Source organism: Rana temporaria, chromosome 4 (assembly GCF_905171775.1).
Source record: "Rana temporaria chromosome 4, aRanTem1.1, whole genome shotgun sequence".
In the NCBI taxonomy this organism is placed as follows: Eukaryota; Metazoa; Chordata; class Amphibia; order Anura; family Ranidae; genus Rana; species Rana temporaria.
In genome coordinates, this window is record NC_053492.1 from 213,292,862 (window position 1) to 213,307,919 (window position 15,058).

Consider the following 15,058-nt stretch of genomic DNA (forward strand, 5'->3'; position numbering starts at 1 on the left):
GGGCCTGAAATTGAGCGGGTCATTTATGTCTAGACCCATCTTTTTCAGAAGGGGTGTTACTATGGCATGCTTCATTTTTCCTGGGACGATGCCTAATTGCAGAGAAAGGTTAATAACTTTGCAAATGTCCAGGGCCAATGTTTTTGTATTGGCCTTCATGAGCCACCCGGGACAGATATCATCCGGATATGATGATGCTTTTAAGTCTCTCATAATTTTCAGTATCTCCCCAGGGGTAGTATCTGTAAATCGCATAAGACCTGAATGGAAGCCAGATGATATTGGTTGGTCTAAGGGTCGCATAGCCTGGTTGGTAGATGTCCGGATTTTCTGTATTTTGGCCTTATCCGCCTTCTCCGGGTAGCTGGCACTTAGTCTCCTGCCAGTTGTCCTTTTTGCAACTTACCCTCTCACTTCCCCATATCTGCATGGGTAGGCCAGGGGTTGGGGGATTTTCACAGAGCCTCTTCACTGGTGTCCGGTTGAAGGATTTCGATCCACTTGGCCCTTGCTCCTTTTCCCCCATGCATCCTCTTGGCACAAGCTGTTCATTCTTATGGCGGGGTTGTCTCGGGCATCAGGCTCAATCTAGTTATCTTTTGCCCTCTTCTCATGCATACCGACCAGCTAGGCCAAGGCACACCTCAGGCCTTGGTTGTTAGGGTCATCGCAGTTCTTACTCGAAGACACGGACTACAAGTATAAGGCTGGCCGAAGGCTAGTCTGAATTTGAAGGCAGAGTCTGCTGAGTATATAATACTTCTCCACCGTCGGGTCCTGGTGTTGGCGCCATTTCAGGTTTCCCACCCACCCGTTTCCCCCAGCTTCATACACACTATTTCTCTTGTACATTTTCTTATTCTTACATTCAGGGTATGCCCTCTTCTCAGGCATACCGACCAGCTAGGCCAAGGCACACCTCAGGCCTTGGTTGTTGGGGTCTTCGCAGTTCTTACTCGAAGACGCTGACTACAAATGCAACTTGCATATATAAAACCTCATCGCATGCCTTGACCCAGGTTTTGGTCTTAGGACTTTATCAGGAGATTTTGGTTAATACAATAATAAGAAAAAAAAAGTCTGGTTATAGTGGATTCCTTGCAGATATCTCTTTCAGTTGCAACACCTAGCTGTAATTTGGCAGTCTTCCAACTTCCTAATGTAGACCCAGCACATCTGCTCTTTGTTTACATTAGAAGGCTGACAAAGCACTGCTGGGAGAGAGAAAAGAGCAAGATGGGCCCCATTCACACAAGACGATTACTTGTGGTCCCTGTGCAAGGCCGTGTTTTGATACACAGGTGTTCATTCATCCCCGTGTCAGCAGTCTTGTTAATGTCAGTTGGAACACGCAACTACACAAACACAGTAGTTGTGTCCCAATAAGACATTTGTGTGGGTGTGTTTGATCAAACTCATCCTGAGTGTGATGGGTCGTGCACCTGCACAGATATCACATTGGGACACATTGGCCATATCCATGTCCCAGTAGACTTCTATGGGACTGCCAGCATGGGGATGCGCAGGAACACCCGTGCATTCCCTTACCGACAGAACATGGCCCTGCATGGTGGGGCACTAAAGCCCATTGAGAATTAAGCGGATATTCCACTTTTGAGCACAACTCTGCTTTATCTGTCGACGGGGGGGGGGGGGGGGGGGGCAGGTACCTGTTTTTGATAGGTAGTGGTCTCCCTTTCTCGGCCGCCCCGTCTCTCGGAAGTTTGGCCCCCTGCAACCGGACCAATTACAAGGCGCAACGAGCATGCACAGTAAGGAACCGGCTGTGAAGCTGAGGCTTCACTGCCCGATTTCCTTACCAGGAATGGCAGCGGCTGCGGCACCAGATCTTAAGAGCTCCAAGTTGACCCAAAGGCTTTTCGTTTAGACCTTTTTTTAAATATGCCTCTCAAATGCCTGTTTTTTGTTTTGCGCATCATCACCTCTCTTGCATAGGGCAGCCCATTTGTTTCAATGGGCTGCCCTACGTGTGATAAAGCACAGTTTGCTGCGCGTTAACAATGAATAGTGCTGCAAGCGTGGCACTCTTTTATAGTGCGAATGCAGCTTTGCTTCTTGTTACAAATCTATGAATACTACAACGTCTATAGTCTAGCCTCAGGTTTGTTTTAGGCTTATACACCTAAGCATTCAGTGTTCATCACAATGTTTTACATTGTTTGTCTGTTTCAGGTGTAGAGAAGCGGCTTCTCATATTGACGAATCCTTATTTCCAGCACTAAATCCGAATGAAGGTTTGCCACATATTATGAAAAGGAAAGTAAGTAAAATGCTATCAATGTGCTTTAAAGCGATTGTAAATAATGCTGACACTTAAACATTTTTTGCCTTAATGCAAGGAATGCATTAAGGTAAAACATATTTAGGCTTTACAACCACTTGAAAGTATCACAAAAGGCTAAACTTTTTTTTTTCCTAGTTTTATATAGACTGGAGAGGGATTAGAAACCCCTGTCAACTTGTATTGCTCTCCCCTGTTAGGGAGATTCTCCCTCTCTATTTGTCCTATTTACCATTATCATAGAAAGTAAAAGAAAATCCCCAAAGTAATAGAGGGGAAATCTTCCAATTACACTAGTTGTGGTGACCTGGAGGTCTCCAAAGAATTCCCTTAATTTGCAGTGATTTCCTCTCACTTCCAGTTTGTCTATGGGACAGGAAGTGAAGGGAAGTCTCTGCAATGGGACCTAGATTGGGAAAAAGATCTGACAGGTTCTAACCCATTCTTAATCTAAAATTAGGGGGGAAAAAAGTTTTGCCTATAGTGCTACTTTAAGAAACGACCTACTTAACTGAAGAAAAAATTATCATGTTTTAAATGATGTACATGTCGTTTGTCTCCTGTCAGTTATATGTTTACAGTTTTATTTTTTTCCCAACCTGAAAGCAGGCAGTAGCAGTAAATCCAAATCGTATATACTTTTACTTTCTGTTCTGAATGCATAAAATAAGTAGCTTTATTAAGCAAAAGTCTGTTTACCAAATTGCCGTTTAATAATGCAGATTTAAATTTTATATTATTGTGGCTATAGTACACTTTGTAGTGTATTGTATGTGAAAGGCACATACCTATAAAATGCTGTACAGTGTTTTCTTTCGGGCCAAGGTTTTTCATCTTTAGTGTCATAAAATGACACTGAAATGATCAGTGAACTTTGTGTTTGTGAATTCCCAGTGCAGCAATTTACATTCCTGAACGTCGTCATAACTAGAATACAGGGAAATGAAAAGTTAACTGTATTTTTGAAACATTGATGATGCTGGCAGAATGATAAAGGAATTAAATGCAACTTTGCAAATTAAAAGGGTTGTAAAGGCAGAAGTTTTTTTTTTTCTCCTAATGCATTCTATACATTAAGATTAAAAGCCTTCTGTGCACAGCATCCCTCCTCAGCACCCCTATCACTTATGTGAGGTACCTCTCTGTCCAGCGATGTCCAGGAGTGTCTTAGCCATCCGGGATTCTCCCTCCTGATTGGCTGAGACACCGCAGCGGCATCATTGGCGGCTGTCAATCAAAGTCAGCTAGCCATTCAGGAGAGAAAGGGTGCGGCGCCGGGGCTCTGTGTCTGAATGGACGCAGGGCGCTGTGACTCGGCTAGGAGACCCCATAGCAAGCTGCTTTCTGTGGGGGCACTGAACAGGAGACAGGGGCCAGGATACCAGAAGAGGAGGGTCCGGGCTGCTCTGTGCAAATCCACTGCAACAATGCAGGCAAAATCCCGGGCGCCAGGTCGCCATGGCGACTAGAAATGGTGTCCTGGCGACTTGGCTTGTGAGCTGGCGCCATCTGGTGGTGAGCCGTTGGTATTACAAGTTATTACCACCAGATGTGTGAGCTGGCGCCATCTGGTGGTGGCCGTTGGTATTACAAGTTAAGCATTACAAGTTAAACAGCAATTCTAATGTAATTTTTCACTATTTTTCACTGCCATCTTCTTCCCTCTAATTAGAACCCCCAAACATTTATATATATTTTTTATACGAACACCCTAGAGAATAAAATGGCGATCGTTGCAATACTTTCTGTCACGCTGTATTTGCGCAGCGGTCTTACAAGCGCACTTTTTTGGGAAAAAATTACACTTTTTTATTAAATAAGACGACAGTAAAGTTATCCCCATTTTTTTTATATTATGAAAGATAATGTTACGCCGGGTAAATTCATACCCAACATGTCACGCTTCAAAATTGCGTCCGCTCGTGGAATGCCGGCAAACTTTTACCCTTTAACATCTTCATAGGCGACGTTTAAAAAAATCTACAGGTTGCACGTTTTGAGTTACAGAGGAGGACTAGGGCTAGAATTATTGCTCTACCAATCGCGGCGATAGCTCACATGTGTGGTTTGAACACCGTTTACATATGCGGGCGCTGCTCACGTATGTGTTCGCTTCTGCGCGCAAGCTCGTCGGGACGGGGTGCGTTTTCTGGCTCCTAACTTTTTTAGCTGGCTCCTAGATTCCAAGCAAATTTGTCAAACCCTGTTGTAAAGGACCATTTTTTTCCCCCCCCTATAAAAATAACAATCGCTTTAACAGTACAGGGTTGTATAGGAAAGGACCATGAGAGCTGTTTCAAGAATTACAATGTGTCAGTGCAGAGAAATTGGTGTACTTGAGGATATATGTACATCTGACCATCCTCCAATGTCTGTAGCTACTCTTAGAGACATGAAAATGCTATGAAAATTTTTTGTTTTAATTTTTTTAAATAGTTTTCATGCTGTAATGTGATGTACTCAGATTAGTGTTGAGGTGAGTGCTTCATGTGGCAATTGAACCCTGGATGCCTAAATCAAACTTTAAGTTTATAACCTGTACATCGGTTAACTTGACAATGTGACAGACGGGCATCATACCCATGGCACCTTCATTAACTTGTGGATTTGGTTAACTAAGGAACCCTTTATACCCAAATCAATCACTGCCACTAGCATATGAACATATTATTGAAGATTTACCTCACCCCAAAGCCCTCTAGCAGCGTGCTGTCACTCCTGATAGGGCTTTTATATTCTAATTTTTCCCTCTGAATTTCTGGGCCCTCTCTGCCATTTAAATGGCCCAGCCACAATGGCGTCACTCCCACGCATACACAGGAGTCATGGCAGTGGCGCAGATGTCTGAAGGGATGGCATGAGTTTGTGACGTCACTGGCTGTAGAAACGGTGAATATCCCCTAACTGCGGGCCGCACCCACCGCCGCGAAATGTCCGGCTTGTCAGTGCACGTGATGAATTCACGTGCACCTTGCCAGTTGACATTTTAACCCCCGTTGGCTTTCTTGGGATAACTACCGTTGCAGCTAAGAAGCCGCTCGGCTGTTATCCCAAGCAGCAGGAGGGGGCGTCTTCTGCGGCTCGCCCAGGCCCTCCCATCGGTTCTCAAATCTAGTAACCCGGAAGCAATGACCTCACTTGCGGTTTACATTAGACTACAAGGCAAAATATTTTTTTTTTAAATAACAGCATTTATAACAGCCAAACTTGTAATTTTGAATGCTTTTATGTGCAAAGGAGGGATTTGGGGTCTTATAGACCTCAGATCCCTTCATAAAGAGTACCTGTCACTGCCTATTACTGTTGCAAGGGATGTTTACATTCCTTTTGACAGCAATAAAAGTGATCAGAATGTTCTTTTTAAAAAGACAGTGTAAAAATGAAATAAAATAAAGACATTCTTTTTTTTTTTTTTAGAAGCACCCCATGCTTCCGTGCTCATGTGCAGAAGCAAACGCATATGTAAGTCGCGCCCTCAAATGTAAACAGTGTTCAAACCACATATGTAAGGTATCGCCGCGATCATTGGAGCGAGAGCAATAATACTAGCACAATACCTCCTCTGTAAATCTAAACGAGTAACCTGAAGACATTTTTAAACATTGCCTATGGAGATTTTTAAGTACTGTAGTTTGTCGCTCTTCCACGAGTGTGGGGTTGGGGCTGTGTAATATGCAGGGGGCGCTGGTGGGTAGTAGGGGGCTGTGTGATGTGCAGGGGGACAGGCTGTGTAATGTAAAGGGGTCCAGAGTTGTGGGGATTGTGTAATGTAAAGGGTTCCAAATTATTATGTTCCTTTATTAGCAGGTGAATGCAGACCCTCTATGCATTAACATACATTGAATCTAGCTCTCAAGTGGAAAAAGGTTGCTAACACCTGCCCTAAACAGTACACGTTTTAGGAGATATTCCTTGTACCTACAGGTAAGCTTTATTATAAGCTTACTTTTAGGTACACATGTCCAAGCAGTGTTTACTACTGCTTTAAAGAGGAAGTAAACCCTGTTTTACTTCCTCTGTTTCCCTGCAAAGGTAAAGTTTAATGGGCTACTATGCATCCCATAACGGCATGATCCCAGCTTGAAACGGCAAAGCGTTTGCGCACTAGAAGGAATAATATTGAGAATATTGTTTAATAACAAGAGGGAATATTGTTTAATAAGACAGTTGAACAACGGTGTAAACAAAATATTTGCAGAAAAAAGGTACTACAAAGGAAAAAGACAGCAATACAACAGAAAAATTAAAAGGGTTTAACCACTTAAGCCCCGGACCAATATGCAGCTAAAGGACCAAAGGTGTTTTTACAATTTGGCACTGCGCTGCTTTAACTGGTAATTGCGCGGTCATGCAATGTTGTACCAAAACAAAATTTGTGTCCTTTTCTTCCCACAAATAGAGCTTTCTTTTGATGGTATTTGATTGCCTCTGCGATTTTTTTTTTTTTTTTTTTTTTTTGCGATATAAACGGAAAAAGACCGAAAATTTTGAAAAAAAAAATGATATTTTCTAATTTTTGTTATAAGAAAAATCGATTAAACTAAATTTTAGTCAAACATTTAGGCCAAAATGTATTCAGCCACATGTCTTTAGTAAAAAAAATCGCGATAAGCGTATATTTATTGGTTTTCGCAAAAGTTATAGCGTCTACAAACTAGGGTACATCTTCTAGAATTTACACAGCTTTTATTTTATGACTGCCTATCTCAATTCTTGAGGTGCTAAAATGGCAGGGCAGTACAAACCCCCCCCCCAAATGACCCCATTTTGGAACGTAGACACCCCAATGAAACTGCTGAGAGGCATGTTGAGTCCATTGAATATTTTTTTTTTAGTCCCAAGTGATTGAATAATGACAAAAAAAAATAAAGATTATATATTGCCATGGTTATATGTGGAATTGCACCCCAAAATACCTTCTGCTGCTTCTCCTGAGTACGGGGATACCACATGTGTGGGACTTTTAGGGAGCCTAGCCGCGTATGGGGCCCCAAAAACCAAGCACCGCCTTCAGCATTTCTAAGGGCGCAAATTTTTGATTTCACTCCTCACTACCTATCACAGTTTCGAAGACCATAAAATGCCAAAATAGCACAAAACCCCCCCAAATGACCCCATTTTGGAAAGTAGACACCCCAAGCTATTTGCTGAGAGGCATAGTGAGCATTTTATAACTCTCATTTGTTTTTAAAAATGAAGAAAGGAAAATAAAAATGTATTTTTTTTTTCTTTTATCCATTTTCAAAACTTTGTGACAAAAAGCGAGATCTGCAAAATACTCACCATACCTCTCAGCAAATAGCTTGGGGTGTCTACTTTCCAAAATGGGGTCATTGGGGGGGGGGGTTGTGCCATCTGGGCATTCCATGGCCTCCGAAACTGTGATAGGTAGTGAGGAGTGAAATCAAAAATTTACACCCTTAGAAAGCCTGAAGGCGGTGATTGGTTTTTGGGGTCCCGTAAGTCTCACACATGTGGTACCCCCGTACTCAGGAGAAGCAGCAGAATGTGTTTTGGGGTGTAATTCCACATATGCCCATGGCATGTTTGAGCAATATATCATTTAGTGATAACTTTGCGCAAAAAAATTTCCCGTAACTTGTGTCAAAATATAAAATATTCCATGGACTCGACATGCCTCTCAGCAAATAGCTTGGGGTGTCTACTTTCCAAAATGGGGTCATTTGGGGGGATTTTGAATTGTCCTGGCATTTTATGCACAACATTTAGAAGCTTATGTCACACATCACCCACTCTTCTAACCACTTCTAAAGACAAAGCCCTTTCTGACACTGTTTGTTTACATAAAAACATATATTTTTGTTATAATAAAAGTCGAATAAACTAAATTTTAGTCAAACATTTAGGCCAAAATGTATTCAGCCACATGTCTTTAGTAAAAAAAATCGCAATAAGCGTATATTTATTGGTTTTCGCAAAAGTTATAGCGTCTACAAACTAGGGTACATTTTCTGGAATTTACACAGCTTTTAATTTATGACTGCCTATCTCAATTCTTGAGGTGCTAAAATGGCAGGGCAGTACTAACCCTTCCCCCCCAAATGACCCCATTTTGGAAAGTAGACACCCCAAGGAAACTGCTGAGAGGCATGTTGAGTCCATTGAATATTTTATTTTTTTAGTCCCAAGTGATGGAATAATGACAAAAAAAAAAAAAATTTTTTTACAAAAAGTTGTCACTAAATGATATATTGCTCACACATGCCATGGTTATATGTGGAATTGCACCCCAAAATACATTCTGCTGCTTCTCCTGAGTACGGGGATACCACTTGTGTGGGACTTTTTGGGAGCCTAGCCGCGTATGGGGCCCCAAAAACCGAGCACCGCCTTCAGCATTTCAAAGGGTGCAAATTTCTGATTTCACTCCTCACCACCTATTACAGTTTCGAAGGCCATAAAATGACAAAATAACACAAACCCCCCCCCCCAAATGACCCCATTTTGGAAAGTAGACACCCCAAGATATTTGCCGAGAGGCATAGTGAGTATTTTACAACTCTCATTTGTTTTTAAAAATGAAGAAAGAAAATAATCTATTTTTTTTTCTTTTATCCATTTTCAAAACTTTGTGACAAGAAGCGAGATCTGGAAAATACTCACCATACCTCTCAGCAAACAGCTTGGGGTGTCTACTTTCCAAAATGGGGTCATTTTGGGGGGGGGGGGTTGTGCCATCTGGGCATTCCATGGCCTCCGAAACTGTGATAGGTAGTGAGGAGTGAAATCAAAAATTTACACCCTTAGAAAGCCTGAAGGCGGTGATTGGTTTTTGGGGTCCCGTATGCGGCTAGGCTCCCAAAAAGTCTCACACATGTGGTATTCCCGTACTCAGGAGAAGCAGCAGAATGTATTTTGGGGTGTAATTCCACATATGCCCATGGCATGTTTGAGCAATATATCATTTAGTGACAACTTTGCGCAAAAAAAAAATATATATTAATTTTTCCCGCAACTTGTGTCAAAATATAAAATGTTCCATGGACTCGAAATGCCTCTCAGCAAATAGCTTGGGGTGTCTACTTTCCAAAATGGGGTCGTTTGGGGGGGGTTTTGAATTGTCCTGGCATTTTATGCACAACATTTAGAAGCTTATGTCATACATCACCCACTCTTCTAACCACTTCTAAAGACAAAGCCCTTTCTGACACTGTTTACATAAAAACATATATTTTTTTTTTTGCAAGAAAGTTAATTTGAACCCCCAAACATTACATATTTTTTTTAAAGCAAAGGCCCTACAGAATAAAATGGTGGGTGTTGCATTTTTTTTCCCACACAGTATTTGCACAGCGATTTTTCAAACGCATTTTTTTTGGGAAAAAATACAAGTTTTTTTTTTTATTTTAAAGCACTAAAAACACACTATATTGCCCAAATTATTGATGAATTAAAAAAGATGATCTTAGGCTGAGTACATGGATACCAAACACGACATTCTTTAAAATTGCGCACAAACGCGCAGTGGCGACAAACTACATACATTTTTAAAAGCCTTTACAGGTTACCACATTAGATTTACAGAGGAGGTCTACTGCTAAAATTACTGCCCTCGATCTGCCCTTCGCGGTGATACCTCACATGCATGGTACAATTGCTGTTTACATATGACTCCAGACCGATGCTTGCGTTCGCCTTTGCGCAAGAGCAGGGGGGGACAGGGGTGCTTTTTATTTAGCTCTTTTTATTTTATTTGTAAACTGTTCCTTCCATTTTATTTATTTTTTACCATTTTTATTGTTATCTCAGGGAATGTAAATATCCCTGTTGATAGCAATAGTTAGTGACAGGTACTCCTTTTTAAAAAAAATTTTTAAATGGGGTCAATTAGACCCTAGATCTTTCCTCTGCCCTCAAAGCATCTGACCACACCATGTAAAAGCAGTCTAGAGGCTAATTAGCCGCTAGGACTGCTTTTACATGAATGCCGACCGCTGGCTGAAAAGAATAATACCAAGATGATGCCTAAACCCGCAGGCATCATTCTGGTATAACCATTCAAAGTTCAGCAACATACCAGTATGTTGATGGTTCTTGTTGGACATGTATTGTAATCCTTTTGTTTGTTTTTTTGTTTTTTTCATGCAGCCTGTTGGCTGAACGAAAAAAAGATTGATAGGTGGGTATGCCCACCATTAGAATACCTCCCTTCATCCACCCATTTCTAATGATGGGCATACATGCACCATGGGGCATGTATGCCGAAGCATGGGGGCATCCTCCCGCAAAAAAGTTATGCCGCGTACACACGGTCGGACTTTTCCACGGGAAAACCTCCGTTGGAGTTTCGACCGTATGTACGCGGCATTAGGAGCAAAATCGCTCCTCTGTCCCTAATGCCACCATGCTCCTACAGCACTGGAGTCACGGCTTTATATATCGTGGGAGCAAACGCTGTTGCTGTCAAGATAAATAAGTCCGCGCAACAGCTGAATGGCGTACCTGAAAACAGTAAAGTAAATTACATACCTGAAAAGAAAGCATGAAAAAACATAGAAACAATAAAACTTTGCAGAATAGATTACAGTAAAAAAGAGCAGAACAATAGAGGGAGAGAACAATAAAACGACAACTATTTTAGTTTTTTTTATTTAATATTTTCTTTGTGTTTTTATTTTTTACTTAGAAAACGCTTCCAAAAAAAACTGTTAGTGATCGCAGGGATCAGGCCTGTCTCTGCAAACGCTGCAGTTATGTGTGTTGTGTTTTGTGACAGGGATCGATCGATACTGCACTTGGGTTGGTTGGGTTTGGCTGGTCTGGGCGGAGGGGAAAACCGCAGGTGCTAGCGGGTATCTGGGCTGATTCTGCCAACAATGCGTTTTTGGGAACCCTAAACTGCTGGGTACGCTAGTATAGATCTGATCAGATCAGGTATCGATCCGTTCAAATACTATACCACTAAGGGGGGTGTATGTTTTGCGCTTGGGTGTAAGCATTACTGGCACTAACCTGGGGCGACGCAGACCCTAACTGATGCTAAAATTTAATTGATATCGCCCGACGGGCGATCAGGGGGTTAAACTTTTATTGGGTTATATACGGCAGGTGCCCTGATGCTATAAACAGAAAATTAACTAACCAGCGTCAACCATAACACTTATACGGTGATCACTGGTGAAAGGGTTAATTAGGGGGCAATCAGGGGGTTAAAACATTTATTAGGTAATATATGGGGGTACCTGACGCTTTATAAAAACCTGGCGGCGAACCTAAATAACTAACTGGCTAACCAGCGTCACCAGTAACACTTATACGGTGATCACTGGTGAAAGGGTTAACTCTAGGGGCAATCAGGGGTTAAAACCTTTATTTAGAAAATGTATGGGGGTAAAAAAATTGCTACATAGCAGCACCAGTGACACTAATATAGCGATCAGAAAACCGATCGCTTAGTGACGCTGGCAATAGGGGGTGAAAGGGTTAACTAGGGCGGTGATCAAGGGGTTAAAACTTTATTAGGGGGGGGTAGGGGGCTACACTGGACCTAAGGAGGCCTAAGACTAACTGCCCTGCAACTTTTAACTGTCACACTGACTCTAAATGCAGTGTGACAAATCGGTAAATAAATGATCAGTGACACTGACAGGGGGCTGGGGGGGTGACTAGGGGGGGTTAAGTGTGCTGTGTGCTGTTGGTGCAACTCACTTTGTGATGTCTCCTCTCGCCGAACGAAAATACCGCCGAGAGGAGAGATGACATCACTTCCTCCTGCCTGTGTTTACATTACACAGGCAGAGGAAGTCCTTCGGCGGAAGCAGATTGGCTGGCTGGGAGCGATCGCGAGGGGGTGGCCAGAAACGAACAGCCGCCCCCTCATCCCGGATCGCTCCCAGAGGCTTACCGACCTCCGCATGTACCGGGGGGGTCCTGATCAGACCCCCGACCTACGTCTAGGCAGGGACGTACCAACACGTCCATCTGCCTGTACGTGCCATTCTGCCGACGTTTATTTACATGCGGCGTTTGTTAAGTGGTTAAAAGTGCAAATACTTAACAAAGTCTTCTCAATGAATTTCGCAAAGTCCAATCAAAGAGCAAGATGGATCAGGGGGCTCTCTTAGATCTTAGCTGATGTTCCTTGTTTGATATTAAAAAGGGAGCTTTAGGCCCCTTTCACACTGGGGCGGTTTGCAGGCGCTATTGCGCTAAAATCAGCACCTGAAAACCGAACTGAAACATCTGCTGCTGTTTCTCCAGTGTGAAAGCCCTCTGGCTTTCACACTGGAGCAGTGCACTAGCTGGACCGCTCCAAAAGTCCTGCTAGCCGCAGCTTTGAAGCGGTGAATGAGTGGTGTGTTTACCGCTCCTCCACCGCTTCTTCCCATTGAAAGCAATAGGAAACCGCGACTATAGCCTTTTTCAGACGCCAACGGGGGTAAAACCGCACCGCTAACGGCCGAATACTGTTGCAATTCTGACTGTCTTGCAAGTCCCCCTATTTGATCCTCCACAAGGATAAGGCGGTGCTACGCCCGCAGCCTTCTTTTCTTCCAAAAGTTGTTTCGGCCTTTAATCTTATTGAGGACATAGTGTTTCTATCCCTGTGTCCCGACCGTCGCATCCAAAAGAGGTTGCTCTACAGTCCTATGATGTTGTCCGAGCTCTGCGAGTATATCGCTTTGCTACGGCTCCATTCCGGAGGTCAGTCTCACTGTTTGTATCAGTGACTGGTCCAAAGAAGGGTCTGGCGGTCTCGTCGGCCACCATTTCTCGGTGGATCAGACAGATCGTGATTCAGGCCTATGCCCTACAGGGGCGGGCGCCTCCCTTTCCTGTCACGGTGCATTCCAACCAGAGCGATAGGTGCTTCCTGGGCCTTTCAACATCAAGCGTCTGTCTCGCAGGTGTGCAAGGCGGCGACCTGGTCGTCAGTTCACACCTTCACTAAATTTTACAAGGTTGATGTACATGCATCTGCAGATGCTTGCTTCGTCTGCAAAGTTTTGCAGGTGGCTGTTTAGGGTTGTAACTCCTCCGTTGAGTAGCACTGTTTGTTTTTGGGTGGAAGTTGGTTTGCTTGCTGTGCCCACCCCTCGTTTTTTCACTGCTTGGGGGACGTCCCTACTGTCAAGATTATTTGGAGCTGTCTGTCCATATACGAAAGAGAAAATACGATTTTTGTACTCACCGTAAAATCCTTTTCTCTGAAGTTCATGGACGGACACAGCACCCACCCCTCATTTTTAAGTTTGTACTGCTTTTAGATGAACTGAGCTGGTGACTGCAGGGTGAGGGGTTATGACCAGAGGGCCCGCCCCCTGGATAGTGCTGTTCGGCTTTGCTATTTTACATGTTTTTTAACCATTTAACATGTCTGCCTAGTCCTCTCCTGATAGACGGAACATAACCCTACTGTCAAGATTATTTGGAGCTGTGTCCGTCCATGATTGTCAGAGAAAAGGATTTTACGGTGAGCACAAAAATCCTATTTTTTTCTTTGTCTGAATTTCTCACTTCCGATTCCTCCTCAGTAAGCTGTTCTGGCTGACCAACCCCCAGCCAGAACAGCTCAGATAATGGGGGCAAGCTTACTGAGGAGAAACAGGAAGCGAGAAATTCAGACAAAGAAAAAAAACATTTAGAAGAGAAATCGTAAGGAAAGGGTAAGTGAACCAACAATGCACTAGCCTAAAGGAACATAATTAGGAAATAAAAAACGAAACTTTACAACCCCTTTAATAGGGTTGAGAGGGTCACGACATCACTTCCCGGATTACTGGCATCTTAAAGGTGCCAGTTTAAAAAAATAAAGTATTCAAAAAGGCTGCTCTTGACGTTTTAAATACTTTGAACTACAGAGGAGGGGTTTGGGGTCTTATAGACCCCCGATCTCTCCTTTAAAGAGTACCTGTCACTGCCTATAACTATCACAAGGGATGTTTGCATTACTTGTGACAGCAATAACTGCGATAAAAAAACGAAATAAATGTAAAATTACAGTATAAAAAATAATGTTCAAACAATATTGGCTATCGGCAGGATAGGTGGCTGAAATATCGGTATCGTATTGGTCAATCCCTAATTGGTGATACAGAACCAGCTTTAAAGGCGAGCAGAAGGAGTATCAGCAGTAGTGGCAATATGCACAATTGATTTCAGGGTTAGCAGACTGTTCCACGTATCCTTCTTGCTTATGAGTTGTTGTATATGCTTTGCATTTTCCTCAGTGGTTGAAAAATCTGCTTAAGGGCTCTTGAATCGTATTTTATTCTTGTGTACCTTTCCGCTTTGCACATTGGTGTGTATTTTTTGGTTATTTCCCTTAACCACTTAAGGACCGGACCAATATGCTGCTAAAAGCCCAGAGGCGTTTTTACAATTCGGCACTGCGTCACTTTAACAGACAACTGCGCGGTCGTGCGACGTGGCTCCCAAACAAAATTTGCGTCCTTTTCTTCCCACAAATAGAGCTTTCTTTTGATGGTATTTGATCACCTCTGCGATTTTTTTATTTTTTGCGCTATATACATAAATAGAGCGACATTTTTGAAAAAAAATCTATATTTTTTTCTTTTTGTTATAAGAAAAATTTAATAAACTAAATTTTAGTCAAAAATTTTTGAGTTGCTTAACCTTGTTTTCTTGTCAGAGGTATAGCTTTAGGGCCACAATTCTTCATCAATACCACTTTCAGTCAGACTTAAATGGGTGTACCTGGGTCCCACTGGTTTCTGTGCTGATGGCACTGCTTCCGATCGAAGGGAAGTAAGCATGATGCATCTTTCACCTGCT

General features: G+C 42.7%; 1 protein-coding gene across 2 annotated transcripts in view; it reads left to right on the top strand.

Moving 5' to 3' along the window:
* MCPH1 (microcephalin 1) overlaps positions 1–15,058 on the top strand; it is a 427,349-nt gene that overhangs the window by 26,176 nt on the left and 386,115 nt on the right. For both annotated transcript variants that reach the window (XM_040349814.1, XM_040349813.1), the window contains exon 4: positions 2,194–2,281. In XM_040349814.1, coding sequence (XP_040205748.1) covers positions 2,194–2,281 — 88 coding nt within the window. The remainder of the gene's footprint in view (positions 1–2,193; positions 2,282–15,058) is intronic.